The sequence below is a fragment of the Artemia franciscana genome, chromosome 15 (genome assembly GCF_032884065.1).
Source record: "Artemia franciscana chromosome 15, ASM3288406v1, whole genome shotgun sequence".
Lineage (NCBI taxonomy): Eukaryota > Metazoa > Arthropoda > Branchiopoda > Anostraca > Artemiidae > Artemia > Artemia franciscana.
The window spans coordinates 14212793-14228900 of NC_088877.1; the positions used below are offsets into that span (position 1 = coordinate 14212793).

At 35.8% G+C, this 16108-nt stretch overlaps 1 protein-coding gene across 4 annotated transcripts in view; it reads left to right on the forward strand.

Moving 5' to 3' along the window:
• Window positions 1-16108, forward strand: part of LOC136036084 (probable protein phosphatase 2C T23F11.1) — a 45428-nt gene that overhangs the window by 13969 nt on the left and 15351 nt on the right. For all 4 annotated transcript variants that reach the window (XM_065718072.1, XM_065718070.1, XM_065718071.1 and 1 more), the window contains 3 exons: window positions 8194-8399; window positions 12609-12706; window positions 14830-14937. In XM_065718072.1, coding sequence (XP_065574144.1) covers window positions 8213-8399; window positions 12609-12706; window positions 14830-14937 — 393 coding nt within the window. In that variant the 5' untranslated portion in view covers window positions 8194-8212. The remainder of the gene's footprint in view (window positions 1-8193; window positions 8400-12608; window positions 12707-14829; window positions 14938-16108) is intronic.

Consider the following 16108-nt stretch of genomic DNA (forward strand, 5'->3'; position numbering starts at 1 on the left):
TCATAAAACGTACCTTTGTTGACCTTAGGTGGCTTTATGTTGCAGTAAGTTGTTAGTAGTGGTAGTAGTATTCTAGCGTTTTTTGTAGGCCCTTAATACTATAACTCAATCATTTTCAGATATTTTCTTGATAATACGTGGCTTTGTCGACCTCAGGTGACTTGGTGCTGCGATGATTTGTTAGTAGTAATTGTATTTTTGTGTTTCTGTAAGCCATTCATACTATAACTTAAACATTTTCAGATATTTTCTTGATAAGGCGTATCTGTGTCGACCTCAGGTGGCTTGGGGGTGCAGTGACTTGTTAGTAATAATAGTATTTTCGCGTTTTTTGAAAAACCATATATATTATGCCTTGAATATTTTCAGATATTTTCTTCATAAAACGTACCTTTGTCGACCTCAGGTGGCTTTATGTTGCATTGAGTTGTTAGTAGTAGTAGTATTTTCGCATGTTCTATAAGCCGTTCATACTGTACCATTTATATTTTCCGTTCATCTTGGTAAAACGTACCTTCGTTGACCTTAGGTGGCTTAGTAGTGCAGTGAGTTGTTTCTAGTAGTATTATTTTCTTGTTTTTTGCAAGCCATTCATACTATACCTTAAACATTTTCAGATATTGTCCTAACAAAACATAACTGTGTTAGCCATAGGTGGCATTATGCTGCGGTGAATTATTATTATCAGTACTATTATCGTGTTTTTCAAGCCGTTCATACAATACCTTAAAAACTTTTAAATATTTTCTTGATAAAACGTAGCTGTGTTTGGCCTCAGGTAACTTGGTGCTGCGGTGAGTTGTTAGTAGTAGTTCTATTTTTGTGTTTTTTTTTTTGCAAACCATTCATACTATACCTCGAATATTTTCAGGTATTTCTTGATAAAACGACCCTTTGTCCACATCATGTGGCTTGTTGGTGTTGTGAGTTGTTACTAGTAGTAGTATTTTAGTGTTTTTGTAAGCCATTCATACTGTGCCTTAAATATTTTCAGATATTTTCTTGATAAAACGTATCTGTGTCGACTTCTGGTGGCTTGTTGGTGCAGTGAGTTGTTAGTACTAGTAGTTTTATTTTCGTGTTTTGTTGCAAGCCATTCATACTATTCATAGATGACGCGCCATTTGAACCTAACCTATCGTTTGTAGGTTAGGTTAACCTAACCTTCTACCGTTGAAGAAATCTAACCTAACGAAAAATGTCGTAGTATAGTATGAATTACTTGCCAAAAAAAGAAAATATGAAAATACTGCTACTAGTAACAACTCACTGCATCACCAAGGCACCTGAGGTCGATAAAGGTACATTTTATCATAAAAAAAATATCTGAAAATATTTAAGGCATTGTATGAATGGCTTGCACGAACATACTAATACTACTACTAACAACTCACTTACCACCAAGCCATATGAGGTCGAAATAGCAACGTTTTATCAGGAAAATATCGGAAATTTTCTAAGGTATATTATGAATGGCCTGCAAAAAACACAAAAATAGAACAACTAGCAACAATTCACCGTAGCACCAAGTCACTCGAGGCCAGTAATGCTACGTTTTATCAATAAAATATATGAAATTTTCTTAGGTATAGTATGAATTCCTTTAAAAACATGATAATACTGCTACTAATAATAAATCACTGCAGCAAAATGTTACCTGAGGCTAGCACAGTTATATTTTGTAAAGAAAATATCTTAATAGTATGAATGGCTTGCAAGAAACACGAAAATACTTCTACTACTAACTGCACTACCATACCACCTGAGGTTGACACTGGTACGTTTCATAGAGAAAATATTTGAAAAATTTTAAGATATGATATAAATTGCTTTCAAAAAGTAAAAAAACGAAAATACTACTACTAGTAACCACTCACTGCAGCATAAAGCCACATGAGGTCGACACAGGATCGTTTTATCAAGATAATTTCTGAAAATTTTGAGTTATAGTATGAATGGTTTGCAAAAAAAAAACCGAAAAATACTACTACTACTAACAACTCACTGCAACATATATCCCCCTGAGGTTGACACAGCCATGTTTTTATCAATAAAATATCTGAAAATATTTAAGTTGTAGTATGAATGGCTAAAAAAAAACAAAAAAAAACAAAAAAACACGGAAATACTACTAGTACTAATAACTCACTGCACTACCAAGTCGCCTGATGTCGACACAGCTACGTTTTATCTAGAAAATATATGAAAATGTTTAAAGTAGAGCATGACTTGCTTGCAAAAAAAAACAACAAATTACTACTTCTAATAACTCACCGCAGCATAATGCCACCTGATGCTAGCACAGTTATGTTTTATGAAGAAAATATCTGAAAATGTTCAAGATATAGTATGAATGGCTTGCAAGAAATACGAAAATACTACTACTAACAACTCACTGTGCTACCAAGCCACCTGAGGACAACACATGTGCGTTTTACCAAGAAAATATATGAAAATGTTTAAATTATAGTGTGAATGGCTTGCAAAAAAACGAAATAATACAGGTAAGTTTTTATGGTACTTGGTATTAACCAAGTGACATATAGCGATCGCAAGTTCTGTCGGACTGTCGGTCTGTCCCGGTTTTGCTACTTTAAGCACTTCCAGGTAAGCTAGGACGATGAAATTTGGCAGGCCTATCAGGACCGGACCATATTAAATTAGAAATAGTCATTTTCCCGATTGGACCATTTGGGGGGGGAATGGAGGGCCGGTTAAATCGCAAAAATTAGAACAAATGAGGTATTTTTAACTTACAAAGGGGTGATTGGATCTTAATGAAGTTTGATGTTTGGAAGGATATCGTGTCTCAGAGCTCTTATTTAAAATCCCAACCGGATCTGGTGACATTGGGGGGAGTTGGGGGGGGGACCTAAAATCTTGGAAAACATTTATAGTGGATGGATCGGAATGAAACTTGGTGGGAAAAATTAGCACAAGTCCTATATACGTGATTATTTTATTTTTATTTATTTTCTTTATTTCCCTCAAAAAATGAGGAGTACGCTACAATATAATATAAAGAAAAAAAAAAAAAAAAAAAAAGAAAGAAAAAAAAAAAAAAAGAGGTATTTTTTAACTTACGAAGGAGTGATCGGATCTTAATGAAATTTCAGATTTAGAAGGATTTCGTAACTCAGATCGCTTATTTTAAATCCCGACTGGATCCAGTGTCATTGGGGGGGCGGGGGGCGGAAATCTCGGAAAACGCTTAGAGTGGAGAGATCGGGATGAAACTTGATGGGAAGAATGAGCACAAGTTATAGATACGGAATTGACATAATGGAACGGATCCGTTCTCTTTGGGGGAGCCTGGGGTTGTTAATTTGGAAAAATTAGAAAAATTGAAGTATTTTTAACTTAAGAACGGTGACCGAATCTTAATGAAATTTGATATTTAGAAGTAACTCATGTCTCAGAGCTCTTATTTCGAATCCCGACCAGATCTGTTGACATTGGGGAGGGTTGGAGGGAGAAGCCAGAAATCTTGGAAAACGCTTATAAATGTCGTAGATACGTGATTGACACAACAGGACTGGATCCGCTCTCTTTGGAGGAGTTAGGGGATGGGGATCGATGCTTTGGCGAGTTTGGTGTTCTGGACGTTCTATGACAATGAAAATTGGTAAGCGTGTCGGGGAGCTGCACAAATTGACTTGATAAAGTCGTTTTCCCCGATTTGACCATCTAAGGGGCTGAAGGGAGAGGAAAAATTAGAAAAAATTGAGGTATTTTTAACTTACGAGTGGGTGGTCGGATCTTAACGAATTTTGATATTTAGAAGGACCTCGTGACTCAGAGCTCTTATTTTAAATCCCAAACGGCATTAAGCCTCTGATTTTCCTTTTAAAGCTATCTATTAATTCTTAGAATTTTGCTAGAGCTCATACCATTTGAGCTCATGGCTCTTCCAACCTCGTCACAAGTGCCATATGAGCTCTTAGCTCTTGTTTCAAGAAAATATCTGAAAATATTTAAGGTGTAGTATGAATGGCTTCCAAAAAACACGAAAATACTACTACTACTACTAATAACTCACAGCAACATAAACCCAGATGAGGTCGACAAAGGTACGTTTTATCAAGAAAAATTTTTCTGAAAATATTTGAGGTATAGTATGGATGGCCTACAAAACTCGAAAATACTTTTACTACTAACAACTCACTGCACTACCAGCCACCTGAGGTCGACACAGGCACGTTTTATCATGAAAACATATGAAAATATTTAAAGTATAGTATGAATGGTTTACAAAAACACGAGAATAGTACTATTACTAACAACTCAGTGCAACAAAAAGCTACTTGAGGTCGACAAAGGTACGTCATTTCAAAAAAAAACTCTGAAAATATTTAAAATATATTATGAATAGATTACAAAAAACACGAAAATACTACTACTACTAACAACTCATTGCACTATCGAGCCCCCTGAGGTCGACACAGGTACGCTTTATCAAGAAAATATCTGATAATGTTTAAAGTATAGTATGAATGGTTTGCAAAAAATATAAAAATGGAACTACTACTAACAAGTGACCGCAGAACCAAGCCATCCGAGGCCAAAACAGATACGCTTTATCAAGAAAATATCTGAAAATATTTAAGCTACAGTATGAATGGTTTACAAAAAACACGAAAATACTACTCCTACTAACAACTCACCGCACCATAAAACCACCTGAGGTCGACAAAAGGTACGTTTTATCAAGAAAATGTCTGAAAATGTTTAAATTAAAGTATAAATGGCTTACAAAAAAGACAAAATTAGAACTATTATTAAGAAATCGCTGCACCACCATGTCATTTGAGGTCGACTGGTCTTATTGCCAAGAAAATATCTGAAAACGTTTAAGGTATAGTATGAATGGTTTGCAAAAAACATAACAATAGAAGTATTACTAACAACTCACCGAAGAACCAAGTCACCTGAGGCCAACACAGAGACGTTTTATTAACAAACATTTGAAAATATTTAAGGTATAGTATTAACGGTTTGAAGAAACACTAAAATAGAACTACTACTAACAACTCACTTCAACACCAAGTCACCTGAGGTCGACACAGCAGCATTTTATAAAAAAATATGTGAAAATTTTTAAGGTATAGTATGAATAGCTTACAAAAAAAATAGAACTACTACTAACATCTCACTGCAGTACCAGGTTACATGAGGTTAACAGAGGGACATTTATCAAGAAAATATCTGAAAAATGTTTAAGGTATAGTATGAATGGTCTGCAAAAACATAAAAATAGAACTACTACTACCAATTCACCACAGAACTAATATCTTATGTGTGATAATGCTCGCCAGAGGGTGCCGTGTGCCCGGCATTGAGTATCAAAAGGATGAAACATGCCAGCCGCAGTGTACCACGGTGGCGTGAATTAACTTAGTGTACCACGAGAGGGTGGCTTGAGAAAATACGAACCGATGGATGAAAAGCATGATTTTTATAATGAAAACACCTGAAAAATGCCTTAGGTATTTTCCGGGTGCCAGAAAGTTTTGTGTGCCATCCAAAGTTTACCACGGTGGCGTGGATTGCCATGGGTGCATCACGTTGAGAGTTGATTGCTAAAACATGAATCTTCGGATTTAAAGCATAATTTTATCGAGGAAATGTCTGAGAGTGCCATATGAATGATAATATGTATCATAGGGATATCACAGGCCAGCCATAATAGGGCATCGTGGCGTGAGTTGACATGGTGTGTCACGACGGAGTGGCTTGAGAAAATACGAACCGATGGATTTAAAGCATGTTTTTTATCATGAAAATGTCTGACAAGGGCTTTTGAATGATTAGGGGGACCAGAGGATGCCGTTTGCGATCCATAGTATGCCATGGTGGCGTGAGTTGCCTTTGACTAACACGTTCTACAGCATAAAGTTGCGGGTAGGGAGTTAAAAGAATATTTTCGGCGGATGGGGACTAAAATCTAACACCCGGTCAAAGAAACGAGACATTTTTATTAAAAGCTCTCAAAAATATACCTTAATATAGCTTAAATTTACCCCGAACGAGATTTATGCGAAATTCAAAAAAAAAATGTTATTCAAATATGTGCTGGTCAACCAGGAATGCATAGTCTTGGCTCAAAGAAACGAGGCATTTTCACTAAAACTTCTCAGAAATATCTCTTGAAATGGCTAAACATTCACCAAGAACCCTCCCCCATCCTCACTGGGATTGGTTGCTAGGGTTTCCGCCTTTCTTTAATTCACGTTTTTGATTATATTTTATCCTTTATCAGCTTTTCTCACGTTTTCTTTCTCTTTTTCTTTTGTTAAGTTTTAATTGATTTTTGTTCTGTGATTTCATGGACTTGTGATGTTGTTTTGTATTAATAAAACTTGTATTTACAATAAAAATTATGTTTATTATAAAGCCTCTTGAGAATTAAAACAAAGCCTTGTTTAGGTCACGTAACAGGAAATGTCTGATGTGAGTGTAGTATCTTATACGTGAGATAAGTGTACCAAAACAAGTCTCACGTAACCCAAGTGACGGTGAAAGCCTTTGTTCTCGTTGGATTATGAAGGTTCTTAAACCAAAACAAGTCACGCCAGATTATATTATCCTCAATGAATCTAACAATCGTTGAAACAGCTATCAGTTGAAACTGATCAAAATCGAGGAAAAAAACACCTTGAAGAAAAAATACCTTGAAAGAGAAGTGGAGTCATAAAGATGAAAAAAGCTCTTAAAATAACATATGTAACAGCCCACGTTTAGCATCGTCATTACATAACACTCACGAATATATCGTCATTACGTAACACCCACATGTGTCTCCTATTACGTAACACTCACTTGTGCGCCGTCATTACGTAACACCCACGTTTGTGCTGTCCTCAGTTATAATCGGGGATTCCCCACTCGACTGGCGGGCCCTGAACCCTAACAAGTCCTATTACGTAACAACCAAAGAAAAATTTACATAAGTAAACAAACAATCTCCTTTATGTAACAATGAGATGTAGTATATTATCAAACCTGCACTATATTATCGTATAAGACTCTGGTGTAGGTGTTAGTAGCTGAGGAGTTAGTAGCTTCAATAATACACCCCCTATGGGCGTCCTAGAATCTACAATGCCGTCACTACTGCAGTAGTAGTGGTGGTAGCCCTGAAAGTTTAAAGTTAATACCCTTAGATGCTTCTAAAATATTCCAGATGAGGCCTTTTAGTAACCTGGGTCAACGTAGTGTATTTTGATTCAGTTCAACATTCTCTGAAGTCTCATCGTAATAACTTTAGCCTCCTAGGTTCCACACAGGATCGAATATTCCGCCATTTACCAATAATAAAGCCTGTATGTAAAAAATTGGCAAACTATGTAATTTATAACGCTTGCCACGAGCGCTGCGCGGGGTGTCTTGTCATCTCCGGAGACATAGGCATCACTGTGCCATCCTTTTGACTATCCTGAAAATAAGGCTATCTAAAAATTTTGATCAGTGTTTGGGGGATCTAAGATGTGTCTGAAAGTTTCTGATTAATACCCTCAGTCGTTCCTGAGATATTGCTGATACGCCGTTTTGACAACCAGCATAAACTTAGTGTGGCTCGACTTTTCTCAATATTCCCCTTAACGCTTCCTGAAAGTTTCACCTTGAAACCCTAAGCTTTTTGCCACCCTTTCCTAAAAAAACAACCCTCTATGTAAATAATGGGCAACTTGCATAATTTACAGTCCTAGTTCCATAGGCTGTGGGGGGTCATTTAATCCCGAGATGCATAGTTATTGGACCTTTAGACTGTTTTGAGTTAAATGGGTATCTCAAAATTTGTAGCGAATGTGTTGGATGTGGGATTGCATCTAAAAGGACACCGTAGGGGGCTGGTCATCCTCTGATCACTTTTTAATGCCCCCCCTCCAAATTCCCTGAAGTTTCACCTTAACACCCTTAGCCTTTTTGACCCACCCAGGATAAGACATTTACCCGTTTCCTAATTGTAAATCCTATATGTGAACAATGGACATATTGCATAATTTACAGTGCGTGCCTCAAGCGGTGTTGGAATCGCGTTGTCCCCGAAGTTATTAGACCTTTTGACTATTCGTAAAAATGGCTGTGCGAAAGTTTGATCACTGTTGAGTGGGGGGATATTTAAGGGCTAGGGGGAGTTCCCCTAGGGGGGAAGACAATGCAAGTACTAATGAAACAAAATATCTCTTTTAGGCAAATTCTGTAATACAAAATGGGTCAAATACTTTCGGAGCCAGTAACTTTAAAGGACACTTCAGCTTGTCAATCAACACAATTAAAAGTTGGTATTAGTTCCATGCAAGGATGGAGGAATACAATGGAAGATGCTCACACTCATCTAGTTTCTCTCCCCGATGACGAATCAGCTGCTTTCTTTGGTGTATACGACGGACACGGTGGTAAATCTAGATTTTTAAATATGTTTTTATTTTGTGTATATAGTATCCTATTCAAATGTCTCAGGTTTCCACTCAACCCCATTTTGCTCACAAAGCATCTAAAATAAATTCGTTTGCTATGAGAACATACGCGTCGCTACACAGATTTCTTTGATCAGTTGAAAGCAGATGGGGGGGGGGGGAGGATATCGATACAATCTCCGATTCTTTGAAGCGGTTGAACTGGTAAAGGCATAGCGTCATATCGAGCACTCTCGATGTGCTTGAAGCTGCTACATATCTCCTAAACGGAGAAAAAAAAATTCTAGGGATGGAAGAGGAATCTCAACCTACTTTTTCTCAAAATCTGTTATTTACGGTACCGTATTTGCCTTCAGTTTTGAGAAGGGGGGAATTTTACTTTTCTAGTTTTTTCTCACAAGATGATTTAATTAATCTTGGTTACTTTGAAAACCATGCTAGTGATGGATTACAGTTTTTAAGAAATTGTCGTGAAGCATTCTAGGGCATAAAGTATGGAAAAGTTCATCTACCAAATTCTAGCTTAGATTCTGGGCTTGGAACCATTATATGTTATACTACTGAAATGTTTGTCAATATTTTTACTAGCTCTGAGGTCCCAGGGTCCTGAACCGTGCAGAAACATTGTTTGAGTGATGTTCTAGCCTTATTTGTTCGGTGAAAGTTAATTTGGAAAATAAACTTGAATTAGAAATTCTTCATCGAAGATTTTCTGATCTGCCTGTAACTGAGGACTGCCAAATAAAAGGGCAAGCAAATCTGGATAAATTTAGTTGTTTCTGATAAAAAGTCTTTTTGCTCCCTAAGATAACAGTTTCGGACTAATTCAAAGATTTCATATCATCCTAGAAATTTTGTTTCATCAGTGTGAAAAATAAATGGAATATCATGGAGGAATTTTCGAAAAAAGCAGAAAAGGATACTACTGAGAAGGAAGGAAAGGTACTGAAAAAATATAAGAGGAAAATGAAGCTTTTGTTAACCTTGAGCATGTCGAAGTAATCAACTCAGCGGAAAGACTTGGGAAAGAATATAAACAATATAAACTAAAAATATGACAGAAACTGGATAGTATTTTATGAATGCATTGAATGCTCAATGAAACCAACTTTTGTAGATTGAGAGATCATAAAAGGAGGTAGTAGATAAATGGATTGGGAAGGATCTGGCACGTAAGCACGGGGGGGGGGGGCCTTCGCCCCCCCCCGAAATTTTGTGAAATGTTTAATTCTCCCTTGGTTTCCTGGGATTTCTGGCAAAAGTAGGACATTTATTAAGAATCTAGATACATATGTGAAGCCTTTTTTGGGGGATTTTACACCATGCAATTATCCAGTCAAGTCACTACCCAATTATTAACCCATTTTCTGTCTAACTTTTTACCCTCTTTGAAGTAATTAGCAATTGTACTGTTATTTTTTTTTGTAAAGAGAGTTTGCTTACCACAACAAAATAGAATTATCCTTGATATTAGGGCGTTTATTCTCCCTTTTCAGGATAAAGTACAGCTTTTAATGGATCAGTTTTGGAAACTATCATTTTTCATTAAAATTTACGTTTTTGAAATAGAAGAACTACCCCCCCACAGCACCCATATTGCACTGTTAACCCTAAAATTTCCCTTTCAATGGGATATAATAGACTACTCACTGGTTCTAAATCGCTATGAACATAACCTGAGCCTAAAACGCACTTTTGAGGCTTCAGTTTTCTTCCCCGCATCCGCTACAATACTACAGATTAAAGTTAATCTGTATTTTCCGATATATGTGTTTTGCATTACTAAATAAAAAAAAGTGTTACTTTATATCTGCTGTTTCGAAGGTTTTGGCCTTCCCCCCAAAAAAAATTCCTGCGTACGTGCCTGGGAAGGAGAAAAAGTGTTAATTTTGTCTCTTTTTTTATGTGTTTTTGTTATTTAGTTATCCCTGATTCACTCCTGTCACTTAAAATATCATTGTATTTTATTTTCATATAAAAATGTATTTATTTTTTTATCCTCGTCCTTGAGTTAGCAAAAATTCTATCTGACAAAATTAGTATACAGCTTCAAATCCAAAAAATGAACACGATCAAAATATGGTTGGCGTGTTTTCAGGAAAGAAAAATTTCAATGATACTTTAAACCCAGTATGCTTCACCTTCTCAAAACGTGAATACTAGCATCAGAATTTGTAATTTTGTTCAATAGAGCGCTCCTGTCCAAAATTATTGCGCTACTGTCGACCTGGGCGTCATTGTTTTCTGGATTTATCCATGTTTTATACTCTGTTACGAAATCTCCACAGTGGATTTCTAAAATTAGATCTATGTGTCAGTTTTGTTGGTTAACTCATCATGTAATAGGACGGGGAAAAATAAAAGAAAAAAAGCAATAACAGCGACAAGACTAAGACAGTAATCGGATACGGTTAATCAAAAGGCGGCATCGGGCTGGATGGGATTTTACAAGAGAGTGAAACAAGTTATCCTCTATACAAACAAAGGTTCAAGGACTTTTGCAAAGACAACGCCTTTCCGATAAAGAGATTTTCAATCTTTCCAATCTGAGAAACAGGGGCTATTACCTTTTCCAGAGCAACTCCCCTTCCCTCCCCCCGCTTCTATTGCTAACTTTTCATCAGAAAGGTAGGTATGTTGCACTTCGAATCAGTCTTGGGAAGCATTCTAGTCGGTATGATTAGAGAGCCAAAGTGGCTCCGTAGCCACTCCATTACCATCAGTATTACCTCTGAACCATTAAATTTAGAAGGTTTTTTTTCAAGTGAATCAAAAGAGTTTTGATTTTTCTGTCACTTCTCCGGCCGGCAGCAGTAGGAATTATCGATCTCAGGTGATCAATCCCACGCAAACGAATGAATACTTTCTTAGGTCTCACATGGGGCCTAACTCGCTATTGTTCGTCGCCCGTTGTTCCTTCGCTGCCTCGCGCCTCGGCAAAACTTGTTGCACGGTAGTCTGTGTTTATCTTTGTGATTGGATTTATTTATGATTTTATTGTATGATTGAAGGAATAAAAGGGGTCTGTAACTACACCCCTTCTCGTAACGCCAAACAAAGCTTTTTTTTTGCCTTTATTATTCTGCTGTAATTTGTTTTCATAATTACGCTTAAACACATTAACAGTTGGAAAAGACGGAATAAGATACATTTATATTGAAGGATATCCACAAGATGGGGGTTACGATGGATTCAGTCTAACGGAAGACAACGATTCAGGAAAAGCTTTTCAACCCGTATGTTTTAAGATTCCTCTAACTATTTAGTTTTTCATATTTAAAAATTATTGCGCAAAATTGCGCTTCATCAAACAGTTCGTGGTAACGAACTGTAGTAAGGAGCGACTCGGCTCAATAGTAAACGTAACTCTAGAAAACGGAATTTTGATACTAAGAGATACATTAAAAGAATCGGATTTTATGCTGATTTTAACTATACAAGTTTCATCAAATTTAGTCTTACTCATCAAAAGTTAAGAGCTTGAGAAAATTTGCCTTATTTTTGGAGAATAGGGGGAGACACCTCCCTAAAAGGATATAAAAAGGGTTGTTCCCTTTTCAACGCCCCGCTCTTTACGCTAAAGATTTTTACTGTTTAATAAAGTAGAATTGAGAGAAAGAGTCAAACTTTAGCGTAAAGAGCGGGGCGTTGAGAATGGAAGAACCCCTTTGCTACACGGAGTAATTTCTGTTCGTTTCAAGTTTTAATGTCGCTCCTTACTTTCAGTTGAAAAAAACTTGTTTTTTTTATATTTAATTATATAAAGAAACGCCTAAAAATGTTGTTTACAAGAAAAGTGAAGAGTGAGACCCAAACCGAGCAGAAGTAAAGTCACAAACCAAATAAGGTAAATATATAACAGATAAATATATAAAGAAACACCTAAAAATATTGTCTACAAGAAAAGTGAAGTGAGACCCAAACCGAGCAGAAGAACCAAATAAGATAATTATATAATAGATAATTATATAAAGAAACGCCTAAAAATGTTGTTTACAAGAAAAGTGAAGTGAGACCCAAACCGAGCAGAAGTAAAGTCATAAACCAAATAAGTCAAACTTTAAGCAAGCATAGGCTACTATGAATGAATAAATCAAATGTGCCCGGATAGCTTCGGCGTCTGATTGTTTGTGGAACAAGGATTACGTAAGAATGCTGTTGAAGTTTATATTTGACTGTCCTTTTTAGGTTCAAAATTTGCTGAATATGCATCTACTCACTTGCACAAGATATTGGTCAACTTAGAAGAGTACAAATCCGGCAACTATGAAGCTGCTTTAAAGAAGGTAGGTTCAGTCTTCTTTTCTTTTCTTGTTCTCTTTGAAAATTTGTAGAAAATAGGTAGAAGCCAAATGGTATATATTTTTTTGGCAGTTGTGGCTCCGCAGCGCCTCTAAAATTAGATAAAAAGAAAAGTGATCAAATTATCTTCCTTCGTCTTCAAGTATCTTCTTTTGTATCACATTTCTGAACCGTGAACTGGAGACCTTAGGGACAAAATTGCTGTATTTGAAGGATTAAAATGCAGAACAAGGTGAGCAATATAAAAAAAAATAAACAAAACTTGCTGTATCATTCAGTAGTCATCTAGGACAAGTTTTAAATAGGTTTTCCAGCTATTTGAGTAGGTGTTGACTATTGCTTGAAGTTTAAGCACAATAGTTGTAATACTGTGTCTGGTATTGTAACTGTTGTGTAATTTGTATGTGTGGTGAAAGAGGCTTCAGAACCTGGGATTCTGGCCTAAATGACAGGGTCTTGTTTTACCGAAAGGCATGGTCGAATAGTGATGGCTAATTCTGAAGTTTTTCTCGTTTAGCTAGTTTTGTCAAAGATTTGATTGTGTTATTTGGACATTTTTGTATTATTTTCGATTAAAATTATGATAGGTATTAATTGGAAGCTTTAGAGAATAATACCTAGAAAACGTCAAGTAAATGTGGTTCAATATTGCTGTGTAAGGAAATAAAAAAAAGTGAGAGCACATCAGTAAGTGAGAATATATAAGCTAGTGTATTAGTTAAACCTTAGTGGGCGAACACATGAACAATTTTGAGTTTCAGGTATATTGAGGTATTCGTCATAATTTTAGACAGAGTACATGTGCCCAGGGTTTGACTTTTGGAGATCCTCTTCCGATAGTTCTTAATACTAGCTAGCAGATTTTAATATTTCTGAGATTTGAAAATTTTTTTCCATGCCATATAAAGCTTGAAAAATAAATTATATAATAATTAACCACATAAAAAATAAAATCAAAATAATGCTACGTTTGATAGATGTAACCATTTATATTTAATAACTGTAATAATAATTTTTGGTGCTAAAAGTATTCAATTTCAATACTCAAGAACATGTTAAGTTGCATATTAGCTCGCTATGCCCTGCTGTAGGTTATAATTTTTTCTTGTTAAGTGAAAATAAAATCTAGCTGTATAAAATAACATAATTAATAGTTTTGATCCAACTTAACAAAGTTAAGGGAATAGACTCAGACGTATTTTTTAAATCGAGATTTTTTTTACTTGACTCTTTTCAAGAGATATATTCAACACTACTTGTTTCACTAAAGGCCCTAAATTGTGCAGTGCAGTGCAGTAACATGTGCAGTTGTTTTATTGGATTTAAGGGCTTTTAGCTGATATCCAGAATTTTTTTGAACCAGCAGTGGCTGTGCCTAGTCATGGCTCTCAGATAATATGAATGTATTCAAATCTGCTTAACTTCTGTTGTTAGCTTTCAGACTTAGGCTATTGAGTGGCCATTGCCACCGGTATTGGACCTATTACACTCATCTACTTAGCATCGAAAGCATACTTGTTATTACTTGCACGAAGTAAAAAAAGCAATCTAAAAATGCACTGGTAGTTCCTTTTCACCCCCTTTTTCTAGAAAAGTCACCAGGATACATTGGTTAAAATAATGATTCGCAGGGCTGGTAAAAATAATGGCTTCCAAGGTACCAGTTTGTATAAAGGGTAACTAGGGCTAAAAGGGCACTGCCAACCGAACGATGGCTCAATATTCAAATTATTGTTTAGTTAAACCACTTATATTAGTGAAGAAAGAAAAACGGGCAAAAAGTGCGATTGAATATTTTATTCCCAACTGTTATAGAATTATAAGCAACCATTAAGTATATAGAATGAAAACGCCTAATCCCCCTCCCTACCTCCAAGAGCTATGGCTCTGTGTAGTGGAACCTGCTCCATTCCCCTTTTAGGGGTTCTGGTATCGGTAGTTGAAAATAGCACGAAAGGGATTGGGTCCGCTTTCCGTAGATTGTTTTGGACCCATTTCTTTATTTTTGGACCCATTTACGGATATTTTCAGTTTACAGAGTACTATGCTCTTCTCACTGAGCTGTTTAGTTTATTTGTGCTATCAGTTAATTGAGGATTTTTTCTAGTCATTTCTGGAATGTGACAATGACATGAGAGCTGTTTTTGAACCAACGTTTGAATCCGGAGGCACCACTGCTGTCACTATCTTGATTAAGGACAATAAATTATATTGTGTGAGTAGATTTCTCATTATACATTTCTCATTACATTTCTCATTATATGTGATGTACATTTGAGTGTACATGTACTCTGAGTACATTTCTCATTATATTGTGTGAGTAGTTTAAGTTTTCTTTTCTTCTTCAATGGAGCTTGGCGATCGAAAATCAATACTTTATGTTAAAAAAAGTATTGAGCGAATGACTTTGTTCTTTGTTCACTAGCTACCAACCATGTCGTAGAAGGTTGTGATGCACACTATAAATATTTCAGATTATCATTTTCAACATCGTATTTGGGGTAGCACTCTAGCTGTTTGTTCTCTAATTTTTTTTTCATGAACCGTCTGATGTTTTTGTTCCATCTTCCCCCATCCACGTTATAGATTCCCCTATCGTTCGTAATAAAAAAAAGAAGTAAAATTGACATGGAGATTCAAAAAATTGTTCTTTTTTTCAAAGTTAGTACTAATTTAATAAAGTACTAATACCATGTGATTTTTGGAGAAACTCGCGAACGTTTTTCACTCGCCAAAACTTCGATTCAAATTTGGTTCGTGTTACCGGAAATCACGCAGAAAATTATAAATGTAAATTAACTTATTACTTATTTAAGATGCGTCACACACAATACGTGCACTTTTTTCATGGTTTCAATGGTTTTATTCTTGGATTAGGTCTAAAGCCAGTCTTAGAGCTGGTAGAATCCCTTTTAAATAATTACTCTTATTCTGCCATGACCAAAGGCTATATGTAATAGGATGGTAATGTTAATTCAAGTTTCTTAAGAAGACGGAAATACTTAATTCCGTTATAAATTCCGTACTAAATACTTAATTCCGTTATAAATTCCGTACTAAATACTTAATTTAGTACGTGGGCAAACTAGGTATTGTAAATTGGCAAAATCTTTTGCAAAAATTAATTTTTTGCAAATATTCTTAATACACTTTTGCAGATAAGCACGTGTTTGATGTACTTGTTGCGAGAGATTAAACAAAAAATTGTTCTCAAGTTTGAGCATGCTCAGACACAAATTAAAAACACTTTTTGGCGAACAAATTCAGTTTTTGGATTCTCCATTCTCTGATTATAGTTATTATAATAATAGTAATACTTTAATTGGCAACTTTCTTATTGTAATCAGCAACATATCTTGATATGAGAACACGGACAATATAGTTCT